The 24,175-nt window shown below is 48.4% G+C and overlaps 1 protein-coding gene across 1 annotated transcript in view; it reads left to right on the plus strand.

Annotated features, from left to right (window-relative positions):
• The window catches only part of OGFOD1 (2-oxoglutarate and iron dependent oxygenase domain containing 1), a 265,521-nt gene that overhangs the window by 123,033 nt on the left and 118,313 nt on the right, over positions 1-24,175 (plus strand). Inside the window, exon 9 of the mRNA XM_086947692.1 lies at positions 21,178-21,257. Coding sequence (XP_086803818.1) covers positions 21,178-21,257 — 80 coding nt within the window. The remainder of the gene's footprint in view (positions 1-21,177; positions 21,258-24,175) is intronic.

The raw sequence follows: 24,175 nt of genomic DNA on the forward strand, positions 1-24,175 counted from the left end.
TAATCATCTAGCTGGATTGTCTCGTGTATAAAGCTCTGTAACAGACTGGCCAAGAAACAGCCTTTAGAAGCTCTTGGTACTCATTCTACAGAGCAACAGCTGCTACCACCACACTGGTGTGCAGTGTGCTAATCTTTTTTTTTTTTTTTCTATTTCTTTTTATTTTCAAATATAAAACAAATTAAATCCAAGACTTATCTGGGACATCACATTCCGTTACAATAATAAGCAAACATTTTCAGATATCAGGATTTCTGTAAAAAACTATGGGCGGGGTCATTGAAACATCGACGCGTAGATCGTTCAATAAGGGTTGACTGCACACAATTAAGCTACATTTGATGCGCTACGGTACTCTGTCCCTGCCACCCAACAGAACTGGATAAAGAAAGGCGTAGTGCCCCCAGATACGAAAAAACTAAATCAGGATAAATGACAAAAATATTTACGCCACAGCCTAAACTAACTACACTAACACCCTTACCCCCCACCCTGCACCCCTGCATATGGCTTTCGCCGAACCCCAACTAGCAGTGTGCCTGTCGCCCCATCTAACTAAATACTAAAAATAGAAAATGGAGGAGGGCACCTTCGTACATGCCCCCGGTCCCCCCTCCCTCCCGCCAGAACCAAGAATCCCCCAGAGTAAATCCACAAATCTATTAAGAAGCTAATGCAGTATGCAACAGGGGATACTGTAAACACCGCCCAACCTCCCGCAAGCATCATGGTAGCAAATCCCACATCCATCAAGACCACAATGTCAAACCCAGTCAATCAGTCTCATCCTTGACCCTTCCGATCGGACGTGCGAACCCCTTCCGGACGAACTGCTGCCTCCACAGGATAGTCAAAATACGAGAAAAGTACAGCAAAGTTCAAACTGAGATCAAGCAAAGATGTTAAGTCACAGAGAACTACATCAGGTCCAAAGACTCTCCTCACCGTCATGAACTCCCAACGTTGTTTCCTCCGCCATCGTAATGGAACTGGCAGATAGGGGAGAGATGCGGTTTCTAGCCCAAAACAGTTCTCATCAAAAGTCTCCGGAAAGGGACCACCGATTAGTCCTTCCACGGTCAGCGTTGATAGTAGGCTTGACGATCCATTCGAGGCACCGATCTCGCTCCTATCGGCCATCACACCGACCGGAGGCTCCGACACCTCTCGTTGCACGGGGTCCGCTTCCTCTATCAAAATGGCCATCGTGGGCATCTCTAGCTGCTTCATTCCTTGTAGTGGAGCAGGGTCCGGTCCAATCCGCCCAATTTCAAACGAACGCGCTATCATTTTATGAATAAGGGCTTCCACGTTCGTATGAAGAGCCCCAATGGCGGCCAGCACAGTTCGCAACGACGGTTCATTCTCAGTCCGCTCCACCGCTCTTTGCTCGATATTGACCATTTTCACGTCCCCCATAGAGCTCGGTCTCCCCGGGGGAACAGTTAAAAGTGGAGCAGACAATAGCAGAGGAGGACTCAATGTTCACAGCGGCATCGATCTACGCTTCGCCACCGCAAGCGAAGATCTCAACCCAGCGAACGCCGGCGGGTGGCTAACCGGGCCACCGGGTCAGGGGCCTCCGCCCACAGCCTCAGTCGTGCATCGTCACCCCTTCTTCGATGTTTACCAACTCAGCAGACCGCCATCAAAATCGGGCCATGAAAACCTTCACCGCAATAGACCGTACCCTGCCACACACTCACGGCCGATATTGTTCAACTGGAACCGGCTAGGCCAGTACTCGAGACCCTGGCTTTCAAGCTGGGTTATGCCGCAAACTTTAACACAATATAACTCTGTCTACCAAACTGGTAGAAATCTCGGGATCGCACCATCGAGCTGTAGTCCGGTTCATACACACGGAGGCAGGGCGTAAAGACAGGATAAATGACAGGATCATCTGGCAGGAGACGGAGGCCGGCGGAGCCGGGCGCCTAAGCAGCCATCTTGTTTGCTAGCGTAGCTCCTCCCCAGTGTGCTAATCTTGTTCATTTGTTGGGCTGCTACCTGGGCGCCTCTCCACACATTCATGTAGCACTACTGCCTGGAATGCGAGGTCGAGCGGGAGGGGCATTTTGCTTGTTGGTTCTAGAGGTTTTTCTGATCTGAGCCATAACAACAACCCACCCCATGGTAAGGTACTGCTTTGGTTTCTGTTTATAAGGTGAGGAATATTCAGTTAGAAGTATCCATCAGAAGAACAATTTACTTAACTTCAGTAATGCTCTATCTGGTGTGTTCTTTATCCAACTGCAGATTCCTTTCTGACCCACCCTCGTCCAGCAGAATGAACTTGTCTAGTCCATACTTATAAGATTTCAAGAAGAGATAAGCACACTTTCACAATCTGATTATTGAAGGCTCTGCTTTTGATGGGACAGACCGATATCAAATAGAAACTGATGTCAGCGCACATAGATGGCAGCTATGTAAGGGTCCCGATGCCACATCCAGGGTTCGACTGTTCTAACGAAGTGTCGTATGATGCCACATATTAAAGCGAGAGGGGATTGCTGAGAAAATTCTCTGTATCCAGTCTGGTGCCTGGGAGTATTCACAAGTGCAGAATCTGCGGTTACATAGAGTATCCACCAGAAAGGTCATCACCAAAGGTAAGTAACTTGTACATCTGTGTCTCTGAAAACACCATAGCACTGATGTTAGAAATGGGATTTCTGGTCGGCTAGGACATGTGCCAAAGTCGGGCAGAAACCACCACTCTAGTCAGGATAAGGGAGTTACACTCCTAAAATAACCCCTGCTCACCTGCTTAGTAGCTTGGCACGAGCAGTCAGGCTTATCTTAGAGGCAGTGAGTAAAACATTTGCACCTAACCAACAGTAATACAGTTTAAGCACTACAAAAGGACACCACACCAGTTTAGAAAAATATCCAATTTTTATATATACTTGAACCACAGTGCAAGCAGCGGCGTAGATTTTGGCTTGGAGCGGCGTCATCTGGGATACCAAGGCGTCGTTGTGAAGAGAGACTGTGCGGTGCCCACAGGTTGTGGTGCGAGCAGCGGCTCAGTGGCGGCGTCAGCAAGCGTCGACGGTGAGACCAGGGTCGCAGCGCGGCATTGCGGCGGTGCCCTCTGTGGTGCCTTCAGGACAAGGAGTCAGCAGCGGCGTCGTAGACGTCGTCTGGTTGCTTTTCGTCTGTTGCAGCACAAAACACATAGTCCCCAGTACTGAGGGCAGAAGAGCTTGAAGTCTTTGCTGTTCCTGAGGCTTCTTGAACAGGGGGCAAGCTCTACCTCAAGCGTTTGGAGTAACTCACAAAGTAGATTCCAGAAGGTTCAGTCCAGTCCTTTCACTGCTCAAGACAGAAGCAGCCACTGCAGGCCAACACAGCAAGGCACACAGCAAAGTGATAGTTCCTTCTCACAGCTTCTCCAGCTCTTCTTCTTGGCAGTCTTCTTGGTCCAAAAGTGTTCTAAAGTTCAGGGGTCTGGGCCCCAGTATTCATATCCCAAAATCCTTTGATCTCTTAAGCAGAGAGTGTCTGTGCCGAGCCAGATACCAGTTCTGCCTTCTTTGGTGTGACTTGCTGGCAGGAGGTGGAGACAGCATGGTCAGAGGCAGACCAGGCCCTTTGAGTTGCAAGAAATCTCCTCCCTCTTCCCCAATTGCAGCCCAGGTTTATTCTGCCCTTTCCTGACCTACCTAGAATATCTGGAGCCACTCTTGGTCCCCAGCCTTCTGTCATCCAAATCCACATTACAGCAGAGGCACACGGGATGACTGAGCAAGAAAATACTTACTTTCTAAAAGCGGTTTTTTCAAACACAGAATGTAAAAATCACCTTCACGAAAAGATGCATCTTTAGATTCTGAGTTCAGGAATACCAAACTTTATTTTCCTACCGAATTCCCTGGGCTAGTTATGTTTATAAGATGTTATAAACAAACTCCCCATTCTGTCCTATGGGGAACAGTTAACCTTGCAATGTCGAAAAACAAAATTGGCCGTAATGCGCTATCAGGACATACCACACATATCAGGGCATGTCCTACCTTTCACATACACTGCACCCGGCCCACAGGGGTACCATGGGCCTACCTTAGGAGTGGCTGACATGTGCGTAAAGGGAAGGTGAGGGACTGGCAAGTGGGTGCACTGGCCAAGTAGACATGTCCATTACAAACTGCGGGCAGACAATGGTGGGTCTGAGTTACCTTTTCAGGGCTACTCACGTGGGTGGCACAATCAGTGCAGCAGCCCAGTAGTAGCATTTGAATCACAGGCCCTGGCGCACTCGGTGCACATTACTAGGGACTAACAAGAAAATCAAATATCCAATCATGGAAACACCAATCCATAACACAGTTTACCACAGGAGCACTTGCACTTTACCACTGATCAGCAGTGAGAAAAGTGTGCAGAAACACTACGCCAGCAAAAACAGATTTTAAAACGGGAGGTCAGAAAGCAAAAACTCAAAGGGCAACACGCCAAAAGATGCCAAGTCTATCAACTGCACTGTGAGGCCAGTGTGAGAAGTTGGCCTGATATATGATGCTCACTAGTTCTAGTGATCACCTTGTATCAGTCCAAACAACCCTTATGGTGATTGGTTGTAAGTCAACCTTATAGACCAGCTATCCTAATGGTAGCATGGACAAAGCAGTCTTAGGCTAAACTCTTTTGGCATGTGAAGCCAGCTGTTTTACCACAAATAACCCCTTGAATACCAAATGAAAGGACACCACACAGGTAGTTATGAAAATAAACAAAATATTTATTAACTAACATACACCTCTGAACTCTTTATGAGGTCAGTGGGCTAAGCACATGACAAGACTCTTAAGAAAAATACGTTAAGTTGCATGAGTTACAATGTTGCCCTAGGGGCGCAACAAACCATATACTAAACAAGTGGTATAAGGAAATCGATGGAAGGAAAGGAGCTGTCCAGAGGCTGTAGGATCGCTGGGACTACACTACCCTAACCTGAGGTAAGTAATAGGAGGCCCACGGAACGCGTGTGCAGAGTGTGAACTCACACGCGAGATGCGTAACACTGTCAATGGACAGTAGAAATTATGAAAAGGTAAGTATTAGACAGTTCCGACTAGCTAGGACTAAAGCGACTAGAAATCTTGACACTAGGAGAGTTAATCTACCCTTGAGCCCTGAAATGCTCTTGTTACCTCACCCATGGACTGCATGTGCAGAGGTGTCAAAGTGTGTCGGGTTTCCGCGTTGAAGTCTATGGAGCCTGGAAGAAAAGCTGCGGGCGGCCAGAAGGAAGATGTCCGGAGCGACCCAAGGGTGGATCGAGGAAGATGAAGACCTGGAAGCAGAGGGGACCATGTTCACAGTCACTAGCCAGTGACTGGAGTGGAACCAGGAAGGAACCAGATGCTGTCGTCGCGATCAGGTGAAGAGTGGACGCTTGACTCTGCAGTCACGTGGACCAGGAGGTGTCTTGGACGACCAGGATGGAGGCACGAGCTGTCCCACGCAGACTCTCGCTGTCAGCGGTGTTGGATCCGGATTCGGCATCAACAGGCCTTGGCAAAGGCAACCCACGCGGTGAGTGGAAAAGGCGTCTGGTGCGGACCAGGAGGGTCCGGGGTGCTTCTCCTTTGCAGGGAAGCAGGGGCCAGTCTGGAGCAACCAGTCCAGCGGTGTGGATTTCAAGGATCGTCGTCTAGGAGGCCACTAGCCAGCCGGCAAGTGACCAGACAACGCGTCGAGCAGCAATCCAGCAAAAGGGCCCCACACAGATCTCGTGGATGCTGGAGGGCAGATCTTCTGTGCAGGAGCTGCTCGGGGTTGGGGCTTCTCAATCCCCAAAGCACTTCGTCGAGGATGCCTCTGAAGTCGTGCTGGAAGCAAAGTGCAGTTTCTCCAAGATGGCCGGTCCCGCGTGTCTCGTCGCACCCACGGATCTCAGCTGTGCTGCAGATGTAGGTAGAGGTCGGAGAGGTCTGGAAGTCCGGGTCTCGTCGGGCTCTGAAGTCTGGATCCACTCGGGAAGACGACAAAGTGAACCGCTAGGACGCTTGATGGTGCCTGCAGATGCAGGGTGGTCACTCCTTGGCCACAAGGGAGATTTCTTCAGTCTTCTGTGGAGCAGAACGTCGAAGTCCAGAGTTTCTTCTTCTAGAGTTTCAAATCAGGATTAATCTAATTTGGAATGGGACCAGCTCCTACCTTTATTCTCCTAAAGGGGGCTGTACTATGACTAGATCCCTCCTATGGGTGGGACCAGGAAGGGGGGTGGTTACACCCACTATCCTTTGTCCGGTTTCGCGCCAGAGCTGGGGCCGGAGTGCCCCAGCAGCTGGTTTGAACCAGTGTATGCACAGGGCACCTTGTGTGCCCCAGGCATGTCTCATTCCTTTCAGACCTGTCCTAGCTAATACACAAAATCCTGTCTGGGGTGGTGCTAGCACCTCCCAAGGCAGGAAACCCTTTGTCCAGGCCTCCCTCGCTGTAAGGACTCCCAGCAGCAGGAGGTCAGACTTGTGTCTGTGGTGGCAGCATCCATTTTGTGATGCTGAGGCTCGAGTTAACTTTAACCGGGGTTCACAGTTACATACATGTCGTGTCCCTCTAGATGGGTGGAATGCTACCCCCGTCGCCAGAACTGGCGAGGGGGTAGTATTCCAATTCGTATGACACCTTACTCGACATGTTTCGATAATGCTATGCCAAAGTTAGCAATAACCGCGAGGATTATAATGCACTTAAGAGTATATGGTATAGCGTTATCATGGAAACAGCTAAAGGACTTGGTTCCGAAAGCTGCAGACAGGCTCAGCTCATGCTAGAGCACCATCTCAAATAATTCCAAGCACTCTGCCTCCAGGATTGTTAAGGCCTGCCATAGGAGTGACTCATAGGAGTATATGTGTCCATTTTAGGTTTAGATATAGGTATACTAAATCTAAAGCAAAGGTGATTACACCACCTTGCCCCAGCTGATTGATCAGTCAGTTGTGTCAGATTTGGTTGGCCAGCCAGGGGTGGCATAATACATGCTGCAGCCCCTGGTAGGCCTTGGGTTCACTTATGCCCTGGGTACCTATGGTACACTGTACAAGGACTTACAAGAGTGACCTAATACCAATTGGTAAATGCACCTAAAGTACATGGATGTAATGTAATGTATTACTTGTAAAGCGCACTGTTGCCAGCCGGCGTCCTGGCGCTGTATACCGCTGGGGAACCCGTCCTGGCTTTCCCTGTGGGATGGTCCCTACTGGGAGTCCCCAGGGTGGAGCCAGGCATCCCCGGCGTTGATGGGGCCGTTGTGGAGATTAGGCAAGCTAATGCCCAGAGTTGCCGAGTGGGACCCCTGGTTAGAGTAGGCACCGAGGCGAGAATTATCGAGTCTGCTGACCTTGGTCCACGACCCTGCCGCATCGGGAATTGAACCCTGGTCCCGGGCCGACTTCTGCTTCCGGGTCTGATGCCTCTAACCAGTGAGCCACACTCAATTTAGAGAGAGAACAGCTAGGCTGTGGGTCTAATTAGCAGGCCCACAGCCAGGGAAAGTCGTAAACCAGTGAAGCAAAAAGCAAAAATCTGGGGTGACCATAGGATTGCAGACCCTACTCTCCTACATAACCCCCCCCCCCTCAAACTTAGGGACATTAAACTAACCTTGACCAGGTGAATCTTCTTGTTCTAAGTGGAAGTACCTGGAGAGACCATTTGCATTGCCATGGTCAGCCCCTGGTCTGTGCTCCACCGTAAAGTCCATCCCCTGAAGTTTGGGGTTTTCACCCTTCATTTGATTTAGCCACAAGAGGGGCTTATGGTCTGTCTGAATCTTGAAGTGAGTTCCAAACAAGTATGGCCTCAACTTCTTCAGGGCCCAAACCACAGCAAAGGCCTCCCTCTCAATAGCTGACCAACGTTTCTCTCTAGGGGTCAGCCTTCTACTTATAAAAGCAATGGGCTGGTCATGGCCATCAATATTCAGTTGAGATAGAACAGCTCCCACACCCAACTCAGAAGCATCTGTTTGGACAATGAAAGGTTTGGAGTAGTCTGGACTCTTGAGAATAGGTGCAGTGCACATGGCCTGCTTTAGGTCATCTAATGCCTTTTGACAGCTAACTGTCCACTGAACTTTCTTTGGCATTTTCTTACTTGTCAGGTCATTAAGTGGGGTCACAATAGTCCCATAATTTCTGACAAATTTCCTATAGTAACCAGACAGGCCCAAGAAAGCTCTGACCTGTGTCTGGGTGGTTGGAGGAGCCCAGTCCTTTATGGCCTGTATCTTGCTCTTCAATGGTTGAACCTGGCCTCCACCTACAAGGTGGCCCAGGTACACAACTTGACTCTGCCCTATCTGGCACTTGGTAGCCTTGATAGTGAGGCCTGCCTTTTGCAGGGCCTCCAACATTTTCATCAGGTGATCCTCCCAGGTGGAGCTGAAGATAGCAATATCATCTAGATATGCTGCACAAAAGTCATCCAACCCAGTGAGAACTTGGTTCACCAACCTTTGAAAAGTGGCAGGTGCATTTTTCAAACCAATGGGCATCACCACAAACTGGTAATGACCTCCTGGGGTAGAAAATGCTGTTTTGGCCTTGGCATCCTCAGCTAACCTGATTTGTCAATAACCGGCTGTCAGGTCAAATGTACTCAAGAATTTGACAGAAGTTAATTTATCTATGAGTTATCTGCTCTTGGTATTGGATGGGCATCTGTCTTAGTGACAGCATTGAGACCCCTGTAGTCTACACAAAACCTCATCTCTCTCTTACCATCCTGGGTGTGCGGCTTTGGCACTAGAACTACAGGACTAGCCCAAGGGCTCTCTGAGGGTTCAATGACTCCCAATTCCAACATATTTTGTACTTCTTTCTTTATGCAGTCCCTGACGTGGTCAGGTTGCCTGTAGATTTTACCCTTTATAGGCAGACTGTCACCAGTGTCCACCTCATGGGTGCACCAGTTTATCTGACTGTGGGTCAGAGAGAACATTTGTTTAAAGGATTGAAGGTCAGAGAGGCTGTCAGAAAAGACCACACCATCTACTGATCCATCATCAGGGTTCTGAGTGAGCAGGTCTGAGAGAGGGTCACTCTCTTCCTCCTGTCCCTCATCTGTGGCCATGAGCAAGCCCATGTCCTCCCTGTCAACAAATGCCTTGAGCCTGTTCACATGAAGTACTCTGTGAGGGCTCCTGGGAGTTCCAAGGTCCACCAGGTAGGTGACCTTTCATTTTTGTTCAATGATGGTATGGGGTCCAGACCATTTGTCTTGGAGAGCTGTTGGGGCCACTGGCTCCAACACCCACACCTTCTGCCCAGGTTGGTAAACAGTAAGGACAGCCTTTTGGTCATGCCAAGCTTTTTGAAGTTCTTAGCTGGCCTCAAGGTTTTTGGATGCCTACTCCATGTACTCTGCCATCCTGGAGTGGAGACCAAGTACATAGTCCACTATGTCAAGTTTAGGCTTTTTGAGAGGTAACTCCCATCCTTCCTTCACAAGACATAGGGGTCCTCTTACAGGATGCCCAAATAGAAGCTCAAAAGGGCTGTAACCAACCCCCTTCTGTGGGACCTCTATGTAAGCAAACAGAAGGCAGGGTAAAAGGATGTCCCGTCTTCGCCTAAGCTTTTCAGGTAACGCTTTTATCATCCCTTTTAGGGCCTTGTTGAATCTCTCCACAAGCCCATTGCACTGTGGATGATAGGGGGTGGTGAATTTGTAATTTACACCACACTCCTTCCACATTTGCACCTCTGTCAGAGACAACATCCTTAGGAAACCCCACTCTGGAGAGAACTCCAAGTAGGGTCCTGGCCACAACAGGAGCTGTAGTGGTCCTAAGGGGAATAGCTTCTGGATACCTGCTGGCATGATCCACTACCACCAGTATAAATCTGTGCCCAGATGCTGTTGGGGGGTCCATTGGTCCAACAATGTCAATCCCCACTCTTTCAAAGGGTACCCCCACCACAGGTAGTGGTATAAGGGGGGCCTTTGTTATGCCACCTGATTTGCCACTGGCTTGACAGGTGACACATGAGTGACAAAACTCTTTGGGGTCCTCAGACATATGAGGCCAGTGAAAGTGTGGGACAAGTCTGTCTCAAGTCTTGTTCTGGCCTAAGTGACCTGCAAGGGGAATCTCATGGGCTAAGGTAAGGAGGAAACCTCTCAGACAAGGGGATGACCAGCCTCCTGGTAGTACCAGGCTTGGGGTCTCTTGCCTCAGAGTATAGGAGTCCATCATCCCAGTACTCCTTGTGGGTACCTGTAGCATTCCCTGCAGCCTCAGCAGCAGCCTGCTTTCTGAGGGGTTCAAGAGAGGAACAGTCTAACTGTGCCTGCCTCAAGTCTGCCCTGGAAGGTCCCCCTGACCCAAGAAACTTAACCTGTTCAGGTTCAAGCTCTTCTAGGACAGTTCCTTCTGGGGTCTTTGGGTCAGCCTCCTGAGAGGGCTGATCCTCACCTTGAGGCAGGGGGGAAGGCACTGCCTTAACCCTATTGCTCTTTCTCTTGGGTAGTGTCTGGTCCATTGCTCCAGGATCCAGCACTTGTTCAGCTGGACATTTCTTGGCCTGTGACCTGGTCACAGCAAGGACATTTGCTGACAAACCTCACATTTCCACATGAGTCCTATACTCCACATCTGACCATAAGGAGGATTCCAAATCATTGCCCACCAGACAGTCCACTGGGAGGTCTGAACTAACTACAACCCTTTTGAGGCCAGTTACCCCTCCCCAGGAGAAGTTAACAACTGCCATACTGTGATTGGTAGTGACATTGCTAGCATTGGTCACTAGGTAGTCTGAACCTAGTATTACCTGATCTGGATCCACAAATTTTGGTGTCACCATAGTGACACTGGCACAAGTGTCCCTGTAGGCCTGAGCCATTTTTCCATTGATTAAAGGCGTTTGCCTGTACTTGCCCAGAGTACTGGGACTTACAGTAGGGGTCATATCCATGTCCCCAGTACAAACAAGAACAGCCTGAGTAGGTATCCTGACTAAGTCAGAACCCACCTCAGTTCCCAGGGTTAACCCAACTATAATTTAGCAACAAGAAGCACAAAGCACAAAAATAAAATTAACCCAACTATAGCCTTGGGGGGTGCACTACCACTACTAACTGTACTAGGGGGTGCAGGTGCCTTAGGGGCAGTAGTGGTAGGAGATGTGCCTTTCTTGGTGCACTCACTAAACCAGTGAGTCTTACTTTTACAGTATTGGCACCATGGTTTTCTTGGGCCTTCAGTCTTCTTCTTTTGGGAATTCTGGGACCCACCCTCCTTAGATTATTGGGGCCCTGTTGAAGACTTCTGGTCATTTTGCTGATTCTGATTACCCTTTTTGTCTGCTTTCTTCTGGCCACCACCCTGGTTCTGGTTCTGCTACTTGACCATTGTCCTGACCCATCTGTCTGCCTTCTTTCCCAATTCTTGGGTAGAGGTCAGATCTGAGTCAATCAAGTGCTGATGCAACAACTGGTTCTGAAAATTATTTAAGATTTGCTCTCTCATAATTAGATTATACAATCCCGTGTAATCAGTAACTTTACTTCCCAGTACCAGCCTTCCAAAGCCTTAGTGGCACAATCAACAAAGTCAGTCCAATCCTTAAACTGAGTTTTCTGGGTGTCTCAGAACACCAACCTGTACTGTTCAGTTGTTAAGCCAAACCCATCAATCAGTGCATTTTTCAGGACTTGGTAATCATTAGCATCCTCATCTCTAACAGTGAGGAGCTTATCTCTACCTTTACCTTCAAAGGAGAGCCACAATATAGCTGCCCACTGACTCTGGGGTACCTGCTGTACTTTGCAGGCCCTCTCCAGAGCAGTCATCCATTTGTGGATGTCATCTCCTACCTTATAGGAGGGCACTATTTTACTCGGGTGTCTATTATCAAAACTCCTGTCTTTATCTCTAGGGATAATGCTTCCACCAGTGGGTTCTAACCCACTCAATTTCTGCTCTCTGGCAAAGGCAAGTTTCTCTTTGGCAAGGGCAAGTTCTTCCCTTCTTTCCTTTCAATCCTCAGACTCACTTCCTTCATTTTTGCTTCATGTTCTCTTCTCTGAGGGGAAGTCATCCCTCTCTGAGAAGATGCCTGAGAGACATGGGTGTGAATAGATCTGTTAGAGCCTCTGGAGCGAGACCTAACTCGTCTATTCTCAAGGTTAGGCCTGCTTGTGGATGGGCCTGGGGCTCCCCCAGTTCCATTCTCATGTAGGCTTAAGTTGGCCCTGGTAAGTCTGCTGACTATAGCCTGACCATTGTCTACCTCTCCATCAAAGGATTCCCCATCTTCCTCACCATCTACATCTTCTGTTTCAGGGAGGTTAGATTCAGGGTCACCTTCTAAGGGGGGCATGCTTCCATCTGTAGGATCAGAGGGGCCTGGATTAGAAGCCCTCCTAGCATCATATGTCTCTAAGAGATCTATCAGAAAAGGAAGGGTAGGGTTAGAACCCTGTTTCAGTTTCCTGGAGGTACACAATTGTCTCATCTCCTGGAAGCTGAGGGCTGCATATCTTAAATTGACCTGTGGAGGGTCACTATTCACAAGGGAAGCCACTGCGTTCTCTCCTGTGATAGACATGCTTTCTAGTGAGGTGTAAGTGGTGCACTTACATACACTATGGGTTTTCCTACTGATCCCTTGCTAAGAGTTGTAGTCAGGGTGTGCTACTCCCTTTCTACTACAACAGCTGGTTCAGTAGAACTCAGAGTATTTTTTAAGCTTTGTTATATGTACCTATGGTACCTTATGTGATCTTTCAAATGATATCTCAAGATTATATTTGGTAAAACGGCAAACTCAAATCCCAACCGCTGCACACCAATGTGAGAAGTTGGCCTGATATATGATGCTCACTAGTTCTAGTGATCACCTTGTATTGTATTTGGTGTTCAAGGGGTTATATGTGGTAAAACAGCTGGCTTCACAATCCAAAAGAATTTAGCCTAAGACTGCTTTGTCCATGCTACCATTAGGATAGCTGGTCTATAAGGTTGACTTACAACCAATCACCATAAGGGTTGTTTGGACTGATACAAGGTGATCACTAGAACTAGTGAGCATCATATATCAGGCCAACTTCTCACAGCCAGCACAGTGTTTCAGCCCAAGACACTTAAGGTGAGTCAGGGACCCCGCTGAGCACACAACACGGTGGTTGTCACCCAGAAGAAACTACACTCCCTGTAGGAGCTGTGGTTATCCAGGGGCTTGGAAGAGGGAAGCGTTGAGGACTCCGAACTGGCACAAAGGGAATGTTTGAAGCCAAGAAAGGCGTAATTGACATTGAGAGACTGAAGGCACCCCAGGAGAGCTGTGAAGAAAGCAGATCACAAGAAACAGCAGAAGGTAATGAACCAGCCAAAATGCTTGTACTCAAAGCCCCCCTTAAAGAAGGGCTCGGTGTCCACAACAAAGGACCGCAAAATCAAAAGGAGCCCAAAAGCACAAATCCAACGATGGGGGTAGGCCTTTGGAAAACTCCTCAATGCCGGGATGCTTTTGATTGATGGCGAAGGAAAGGGAACAAAAGCCAAGGAGTTGCCGTCATCCGATGCCGAACTATGGGCGCATGAGGGCCTGGGGAAGAAGCTTCCCCTCAAGGCTGAAATGGAAAAACTTATTCAGCGGAAGAAGGACTTTGAGGAGTCTCAGAAGGGTTTATGTATACCTCCAAAAGACTCTCAACTAAAACCAGGAGAAGAGGAACAACCGGGGATCGAGCCTGCCAATGCTGGAACCCAACCATAAAGTAGAAGACAAATTATTTTTCTATGGCATAGGAACAACAAGAGCAGGTTTGGCAAGAACTTCTCACTGAAACTCCAGAACAAGGTGTCAGCACCTGTCTTTCAAGGCCTTCCCCACCAAATGGTATATCCATCTATAACATGCTGGACAAGAGGGTGATGGACACCTACGGTGCGCAACCTGAGAAGGAACAGGAAGATTCCCGTTTCCTACTAGAGCACTGATGCCTTCACAAAAGAGAAACGTATACCGCCCTGTGTTACTGAGCATACCCGGCCAAGGAAGAGAGGCCTTCTAGGAGCCCTCCACTCTGATGGCTTTGACGCCACAGGTAGAGGAAAATATACAAGCACTTGTCGCAGGGCCCTACCTACATCAAGGTGAATGCAGCTGTGGACTCCATTGTTATGGCAACAGGAAGGAAGCGGTAACGACCCCACTTTAAAAGGGTCCTCACCAGAAAGGGAGAGCAACTGGATGGAGTTGGTGGGGAGACAGATGGAGAGATGTGCAGCAACTCAATGGAGAATTGCCTACTCCAACACCTTTCTCAGCTACCATTGTCCCCAGCATTACAACTAGATTGAAGGCCTCTTGCTGCATCTCCCTGAGGAGTACAAGGAAAGAGCTAAGAAGGTAATACAGGAAGACAAGACTATTACCAACACCTGTCTCAAGTTGGTCCTCAAAGCAGAAAAAACAGTCAGCAGGAGGATGTGCACTGGGACAACCTACAGGAGACACGCCTGGTTGAAAATGTTGGGGCTCAAGAAAGTGGTACAAGCCTCATGCATTAATATGCTCTTCACAGAGAATCCCCTCTTTGGTCTGTCTGTAGCTGAGGCACTATGGCAAATCAAGCAAGACCACAAATGCAGTGGAAGCCTTGCAATCCTATGGGTCCTTCAAGCAGGGAAGCATGCCAGCCAGAAGACTACCAAGCGGAGAAGGGTTCACACATGGTGCAGCCCTCCCCCAACAACGGTTTACTTATTGAAAACAACTCGGGCTGTATCCCAACAATTGCAATACCTTGTGAGGAAGCCCTTTCGAGGGAGAGCAAGAGGTCGAAGGCAGCCACTAAGAGAAGGAGGGACAGCGAATAAGTGACTTCCAGAACAAAGAACACTAATGGGGGATGAATAGGGGATGCTTCCAGGAATGGGGGTCATTCACGTCAGACAAATGGATAATATATTAAACATGTCGACTGCATCAAACTTATCAAACGGCCTCCTTCATTACCATCAAGGGAATGATTACTATCAAAGGACAAACTCGTGCAGCTATGCAAGAAGGTAGAGGAGCTCATCAAAAATCGAGCCATAGAAAGAGCACCTCTAAAGGGATTCAGAGAGTGGGTTTACTCCTTTTTCCTAGCACCAACGCAGGATCACACCCCAAGGCTGGTTTTGGATCTCATATACCTGAACAAGTGCATAGAAACACAACGCTTCAGAATGATAACATTACAGAAGGTCATCCCACTTCTAAAATGAAGAGACTGCATGATCACAGTAGATCTAAAGGGCACCTCCCTGCACATCCCAGTAAATTAAGACACAGACGATACCTCAGATTCATCATGGGTACACTACCAGATAAAGGTGCTCCCTATCTGTATAAAGTTTGCAACAAAGGTGTACACAAAACGGCACGCGGCAGTGCACTCACATCTCTGGAGACTGGCCATTCATGTCTTCTCATACCTAGAGGGCTGACTAGTAAAGACTGGTTTAAGGTGCCAATGTCAACAGAGCACACAGACTGTGATGGAGATGCTACACAAGCTGAAATTCTCAGTGTAATTTGAGAAGTTATCTCCACACCCAGAAGAAGAACAAGCATTTACAATGCAATAGGTCTCGCAGCATTAAAGTTTGAGTTATTGGCATTGTGTATGACAATGCGTTGCATAACTTTTTGAGCAAACTTTGAATTGGTGAGCAGTCAGAGTGTGTGCAAGAGTATGCTGTTCTTGAAAGCAGTATGGTACAGAGTGCAGGAATTTGGATGACCTGAGCAATGTGGATGATGCACCTCACGCACGGGGCTGACGCAGTTATTATTCACACAGCTCTAATGATGCACCTCAGGCACGGGCTCACAGCTGTTATTATTCACACAGCTCAGATGATGCACCTCAGGCACGGGCTGACAGTTATTATTCACACCGCTCTGATGAGGCACCTCATGCACGGGGCTCACAGCTGCTATTACTCACACAGCTCTGATGATGCACCTCACGCACGGGCTCACAGCTGTTATCATTCACACAGCTCTGATGATGCACCTCACGCATGGGGCTGACACAGTTATTATTCACACAGCTCTGATGATGCACCTCAGGCATGTGTTTATAGCTGTTATTATTCACACTGCTCTGATGATGCACCTCACTCACGGGGCTGACGGAGTTATTATTCACACAGCTCTGATGATGCATCTCAGGCACGGGTTCACAGCTGTTATTATTCACACAGCTCTGATGATGCACCTCCGGCACGGGTTCACAGCTGCTATTATTCACACAGCTCTGATGATGCACCTCAGGCACGAGGCACACCATTCAAAAGTTTTGAAAACAAACCAAACATGCATTAAAGCCATCCTTTAAAACAATGTTAATCAAAGCAATGCCACTTTTAAGATTACTTCAGGAACTCCTCTCATTGGAAATCATGTCTCTAATCTCAGAGGGACATCCTACACTTGGATTCTGAATACAATGTCACTTTCTGCATTCAGTATTTCAGGATTTGCTTTCCAAATAAAATGTTTGCAGAGGCATAATATTTAACTTAAATTCCTGTGTGTTGCGATCCGACAATCAGTGTGGAGGTCCCCTGACATATACATATAATCTGTGCTGAACATTACTTTACTTTACCGTGATAAGATACGAAAGCAGAGCGACAGAGCTGCTGAACAGGAGAGCGAGCCCTTCTTAAAATGGCCAATGACTGTAATATGTGCGCGCGCACTCAAACGAAACCTAGCGTGGGGGCGGGACTTCCGTCTTGTGCGCGAAGCCCGTGCCCACGGAGTTCCTGGTCCGAGGAGCAGTGGTGACGCGGGGCTCCCATGCCTGAGGGAGAGCCCCGCGGAGGCGACAGAGCACCGGATTGGCGGTAAGTGGGCCTGGTGGGGGGGGTGCGCGTGTGTGTGTGTGCGCTCCTGTGTGTGTGTGTCTCTGTGTGCGGCGGGGGGGAGTGTCTCTGTGTGCGTGCTTGTATGTGCGCTCGTGTGTGTGCGCGTATGCGTGCAGGGAGGTGCGCGTGCCAGTTTGAAATCGCCTCCAAGGCGATGCGCGCGGCCAGGATTGTCTCCTGTGTGTGTGTGTGTGTGTGCGCGTGTGTGTGTGTGTGCGCTCCTGTGTGTGTGTGTCTCTGTGTGCGGCGGGGGGGGGGGGGGTGTCTCTGTGTGCGTGCTTGTATGTGCGCTCGTGTGTGTGTGCGTATGCGTGCAGGGAGGTGCGCGTGCCAGTTTGAAATCGCCTCCAAGGCGATGCGCGCGGCCAGGATTGTCTCCTGGAAAGCAGACGCGGCAACAATAGTTTCTCCGCGAGAACGCGCTTCCGCGCGCTTAGCCGAGACCTAAAAAGTATTACTGGGGGCGGTACTGCGCTCATGAACAGCAAAGATCTACCCAGTACTCAGCTGAATCAAGGCACTAGAAGGGACTGTCTCTGAAAGTGAGGAGAATAATGTAGGTAATGGGTATGATGACATCCTGCCTTCTGCTCATATCCCAGGCAAAACTGCACATACACCCTATAGGAAAGCAGGATCTGCTTTCATGGTTACTGGTATTCTGCTAATCAGGACCCCAGTCTATGTGCTTCTTCCCTAAATTGCAAAAAACAGTTGATGGACAGAATGTAGAACAATGTCATACATTCACCCCAGTACAAGGATCTGGGCCTAAATCCATCGTTTTTTTGCACTCCACACCACCCTGGGTTAGATACTGGCTATATGCAAATAAGCTCTGACCCTGTGCCTCATGGGAACAGTCCCGTCCGAACTACCAAGCCATGTCTTTCCCAGACCGGAATCAAGCATCCAAGGACCGGTTTCTGGCTATCAGCCTTCCTCAGCCTGGATAGCTTGACTCCAGTGGTGTGGAGAGCCTGGGACTCACGTCTGAGTATACCCAGCACACTCTGGGTGAAAATTGCAAAAAACACAGTTGATGGACAGAATGTAGAACAATGTCATACATTCACCCCAGTACAAGGATCTGGGCCTAAATCCATCGTTTTTTTGCACTCCACACCACCCTGGGTTAGACACTGGCTATATGCAAATGAGCTCTGACCCTGTGCCTCATGGGAACAGTCCAGTCCGAACTACCAAAGTAAACCCAAGTACCTAAATTGGACATGGTGAGTACTTAGGTACACTCCAGATTGGCTACTGGTGTACCCAAATAAGTCCCTAGTATATGGTACTAAGGTACCCGTGGCATAGGAACACCAGGGTTCTCCCATTGGCCGAAGCATGTATTATGCCACCCATGAGAGACCACTCAAATTGTGACTACAGGCCTGCCATTGCAGCCTGTGTAAGCTGGTGCTAGCACCACTTAGAGCAGGTATAAGATTCCTTATACCTGGAGTCACTGCACTTAAAATCTATATGTTACCCCTAAGGCAGGCCTTTCAATGCTGCGGGTGCTCAGTTCGAAGTGTGAGGGTGCCCCTGCTTGCGCAAGACACCCCTACAACCTTCGGAGTCCATTCTCCCTGGTTGTAAGTGCATCAGCCATTAAGATGCATAGAGTGGCCATGCGTCATTACGCAATGACCATTTCAAAACTAGCTGTAACAAACCGTGTTGTGTTTGGTATCAAACATGTTGAAATCATACCCCCACACCGTAAATGGTGTGGAAGGTATGATTCCATGCACTATAAAGCTCCTCCAGGAGGCCATCAGTGCTCCCAGTACCAGTCTTCTAGACCCGGACAGCAAACTATGGCTGCTGCCGACCAGATTCTGCCCTCCTGCTTCTGAGCCAAGCTCAAACAGAGGAAAGCAGGACAATAGGTATCGTTTCTCAGGGAGGTGTGACCACCGCCCACACAGGACATAGTGTATTGGGACAGAATGGGGGAGCTTGCCAGTGCCACTTAGACTGCTTGAAGGGCACATTTGGTGCCCTCCTTGCATACTCCAGTCCAAACTAGGTCAGGAAGCCGTTCGCTCCTGCTCTGGCGCGAAACTGGACCAAGCACATGGGAGTATCCTCCCCACTGTCCAGCCCCTCCTCTTGGAAGGGACCCCTGAATCGTTCCACCCTTTCCTAAGGGTACTTAAGGGCTTACCTATGGATGGGTCCTTAGATTTGTCGTGGGGCAAGATTCAGATCAACTTCAGCTACAACCGTCTGGGCACTCTGGGCCTTGCTGGACGACGCGTTGGGAACTGAGACTGCAGCTGGGTAGACTCCTGCTGCTCCTGGTCTCGTCGTCCTGCAAGTCTGATGCAACATCTGTGCCTGTGCTCCATACAGGTTTTTCCACAAGGCCTGATGTTGAAAACAGTCTTTTCTATGGCCATCGCTTCTCTATGTGGAGTCTGTAAACTACAAACTCTCAAAACCATAGAACTTTTTCTAAAAATCAATGAGCACAGGGTATTCTTGAGGACCAACCCTTGGTTTCTCCCTTCTAACCAAAAAAACATATATGCACCTCAAGGGTGTGGTATGACTAGACTGGATCAAAAACCAGTTGCTGGGAAGAAGCCAGAGGGAGAAACCTGGTAAACAAAGGTGATAGAGGAAGGGTGTCCTGTTTTGCTGAGTCTGCTTCCTGGCCTTTTCACATGCCATCGCATTGGCTGAACTCAAATGCATATTTGTTCTGCCAGGCTTTACATTCCTCCCCTCCTTATGATTATGATGGAGCCAAAGGAAGTCTTCCTGGTATTAAAAATGTTATGCTGGAAATAAAATGTTGATCATCATGGACCATTTTGCCTGCAATTTACTACACAAACAAATAAAGTAACCCCTTGTTGTATTATGCCTAATAGTCTATTTCTCATGCAGTGCCCTTAGCCACGGCCTTCCTTCTGATAAGTTCTCTTATTTTCAGTAAGACACCTTGAGAAAACGTGCACCTGGGAGTTGGAAATTATGATGTTCTTCTCTCCATATTCTTTCGCTGGGGGGTCAAATGGTGGGCCTGTTGGCATCAAGGTAAAATCGAGTTTGAGTTCTGTACATCGTGGATTAGCGTGGACCCGCTCTCTTTCTCTGAGCCACACATTACTTCCAGGTTGGACACATCTGAGTTGAGCTGCTTTTACTCCTTTTCCAGAACTATACGCTTGCTGTAATCTCTATGGGAGACTTGCGTCTGATTTTCAGATAGTGTGCTAAGATGTAAAGCTTCTCAATGAGTCATCTTTGAACATGATCTACAATTCAGTCACCTGGTATATTTAAATGTAATGTAAATGGGGCTGTTCAGAAACTACTTGAATAAGAATGTAACTGAGGCACAGTGCAAGCAAAAGTAGGTTTGGTTAGCCAATGAGTCTTAGCAAAGAACACAAATGCTTTGCCCCTTGCAGGAAGTGCTTTTCTGGAAGAGCTCTTCTTTCTTTGGAGGTAGTTCAGATGGAATAGGTATAAGGAATTTTTCTACTTCATACATGCTATATTTCTGATATAAATATAAGTGATGCCCTCATCCTGTTTGTTTCTTTTACCAAACATTGTCATGCAGTGTTTTATTCACTTTCCCTTTCTTGTTTTGTAACTGTTTGCCATTGGGGTGTCGAGATCAAAAGAGATGGGTGCTGTGTGTGAGCTGGGTATTCTGACACAAAGGGAGTGTCGCACTACTACATTAACCAGGTGATTAGACTCCCTTCGTTTTTTCTGAATTCATCCTGTAATTCTGGGAGGACATGCACATTTTTGCTGTCAGGTAATATCTTTAACTCTACATGGAAAAGCCATAGAATTCAACAAAAGAATTGTAGAGAAGGTTTCAAATTGCCACAACCTGCTTCTTTAAAGAGAATATTACAATGTAGTTAATGTGGCTTCTTATACAGATGCAAACAATATTGGCTGACTTAAAAGGTTGATACTATTGGTGACGCTGAATTTATGCTTGCAAAGAGAACATCACCAAAAATCCAGTGTTGGTTTTGAGGGGGAATGGAACAGTGTGTGGTCTAGGTATTTTCTAGAGATGTCTGAAGTTTGCGATCAATTTTCCTGCAAACAGGATGGAACTTGCAATGTGTTGAGCGGAAAAAAAACAAGACGTTGTCCACAGTGATCCAGTGCACTCTAGTCACAGGTGGTGGTGCAGTTTGGGCTTATCGGTCACCTCATTTTTTATTGAAGAGCAATAAACATTCACACATTTAGCTTTAGTTTTGATGCAAATAATACTTTTATTTTTCTAGTTGGATAAATTTCAAGAGGTTTGTCAAGCTCTGGCGAATGAAGACATCATGTTAAGGACAAGAGGGCCTCCAAATAAGAGGTAGGTTTAATATCTAGCCTTCTGGGCAACTTCAAAAACTTGAACGGTCAATTAAAATATATTTTTTATAAAAGGTATCTCTTGAAATCTATTGAATGTAATGTCTGAATTTACAGTTTTTAAAACGATATTTTAATTGTTCACATTGTCTGTAATTCTGTCTCTCTATTAGTCATAAAAGACAACCCCTGCATCTCACACCTAACTGAAAGTTGAGATATAAATATGTTTATAACACAAGTATTTTGAGTCACAAGATGTGTTGTGACTCCTTCCTTACTGAACAATGCGGATAGGTACTAACTCTGTTTAAAAAAAAAAAAAAATTAAAAATGTTGCCACCTATTTCAGACTTATACAGAGAGCGCTCTGAGTTAGTTGTGTTTCCACTGGGAGTGAATGTTTTGATTTGTTCTGCTTTCCTTCCATCAATTGTGTGTCTATTGCTTCCTCGCCCTAGGTGCGCCAGGTATGCCCAGGCGTGGGTCTTGGGCTCACTGTGCCACTAGATTCAAGATATCCTGGCTGAAGAGGGGCGAAACCCCGAAACCGGTCCTAGGATGCTTGTTTCCGGTCCAGGGAGGACCTGACTTGGCAGTTAGGGCTGGACTGCTCCCATGAGGCACTGGGTCAAGACTGATTTGCATATGGCCAGGTCTAAACTGGGATGGCATGGTGAGCAAAAGAATGATGGATTTAACCCAGATCTCTTGACTGGGGTAAATGTTTTGACTTGTTCTGCATTCCGTCCATCAATTGTGTGTCTTTTGCTTAGTTTTGTTTTCTGGCTCAGACAGTTGGATTTTGTCCCAGTTAGATTTTGAACCAGCCCGTGCCTCAACAATGTTTTGCAATGCTTTGTCATTAGATATTTTTCGAGGACCGACAACCAATGCTTAATGCACATGGGGCCTTCCCACACCGGTCGGGAACCAAGTGTCCTCTTTCGGACTGAATGAGAGAATGCTGACCAGAAGGGTGTGATGAAACCCACAGCTTTTCAGCATTGCCTCCAGTTCAGCTTGAAATATCCGTGGTCGAATTATCATGATGTCTGCACCCTGTATCTTTCTACCGACTATGACCACGCCTCCTGTGAGTCCTTCCTCATCTTCTGCTTGAAAAAGGCCCTAGGAAATGGCTTTGAGGGTACCTGCGTTATCTATGCATCTTCTCTTGATTCAGTTTCAAGTATTTCCATAGGATTTTTTATTCTCCCGAACGCCTCCGGCGTATGGATCGAGCCCGTGACTCGGTGTGTCTGCAGTGTGGTTCCACCTCGGGTACCCGTTTACCACACTATCTGTACCTGCCTCGGGGCACAAGCATATTGGTTGGCAGTCAACAGACATATGGGGCTGGTAGTGTGTTCCCTGTGGAACTTGACCCCAAAATTGGTCTGATTGGGGATAATGAACTCACAGTCCATTCCCTACTTGCAACAGCATATATGGTGGCCAAGAGAGATCTTGCTACACACTGGAGGAACGCACAGGCCTGTCCATACATGAATGGGTCCGCGGAATGGACTCCTGCACAGCATTGAAAAACTGGTGCATAAGGCACTGGGGAGTCCCTAAAAATATGTGTCTGAAACCTGATAGAGACATCTAGCCGCAGATTCCTTAACTTAGAATATCCCCAGGCGTCAGACTGGATCCTTAAAACTTTCTGCAGCAGCACCTCTGCCTGTCGGGGGCGGCACCGCACGGCTCTGCCCTGACGTAGTCCACGGACGTGACATCAGCAGAGCCATATAAGCCTCTCCCGGTGCGTTGACGTCATCAGTTTTCTTCTTTTCCGCATCCCAATGCGGGTCCAGGAAAACCAGCGGTTCCTTGGCCTGTTTTTGAGGCCTTCTCGATGCCTTCGGCGTCAGGGAACAGTGTGCGATGCCTTTGGGCTTTAAAGTGTGTGAGACCTGTGCGCGACAAATGTCTGTCACAGATCTGCATGCAATATGTTTGTGGTGCCTAGGAGTGCACCACGAAGAGTGCGACGCCTGTCAACAGATGAAATCAAAGTCCCTCAGGCAGCTTCGTATGAAACTTCTGCCACCCAGCTGTCCGGTCCAGCACCGCTGCTCTCCCTCTCGGGATCAGGCATGCTCACTGGGTCGTTCCCGCGGATGTAGTTCAGAGACCGGTAAGCACAATCATAAGTCACGGAGGTCGCCCTCCCTTAAACATGACGCTGGTGCCCGCTGCTCTCTGTCTTTAACAGGCACAGGCGCCCAGGAGTCGTCTCCTCCATACCCACCCTTTCCGGGTGTCGGAGCAACAAGGACCCAGATGGAGGCCTATTCAAGGGCTCTCCAGTCTTTCTTCGGGTCACCCCCTCTCCCTGGAGTGCCTTCGGGTCCCACAGAGGAGGAAGGTACTCATGTCGGGTCTTCACCGGCGGATTCGTCCTCTGCGCCGGCTATGTGCATCGACTCTGGTTCCGAAGTCGCTACGGTGTCGGGACATGGCCCGGAGGGGCATCCCAGCCGTCCGTTCAGCCCACTCGTCCAGGCTCCGCATAGCCCTGTGCAGCTTCCTACGCTGACGTCGGCAGTGGCACCGAGTTCGACGCCATGTCGGCCTCTTTCCTCCCCGCAGGCGTTGGTCGAGTCGCTGTTGGACCGCGCCCAGATAGTCCCCTCTGGAGGTTCTCAACGTCGATACGACGCCGGTGCCGGCACCTACGGCTCCTCTGTTACAGGAGGATGAAATTCCTCTGGATTCACTGCTCGCGGGCTAGTTTCAGTGCCCCTTGATGCAGGTGCCTAGCGTTCCATGGCCTTCGGATCAACCTCAGGCTCCTCCACTATCTAGTGGACGAGTTAGCCTCCAACCGTCCCCGACAGATGGTTTATTGTCGCCCCCCAGAATAGCGACAGAGGCTAGTGCGGCTTTCGCATGGGCAGTTCGCAGGGC

This window comes from Lissotriton vulgaris, chromosome 12 (genome assembly GCF_964263255.1).
Source record: "Lissotriton vulgaris chromosome 12, aLisVul1.2, whole genome shotgun sequence".
Lineage (NCBI taxonomy): Eukaryota > Metazoa > Chordata > Amphibia > Caudata > Salamandridae > Lissotriton > Lissotriton vulgaris.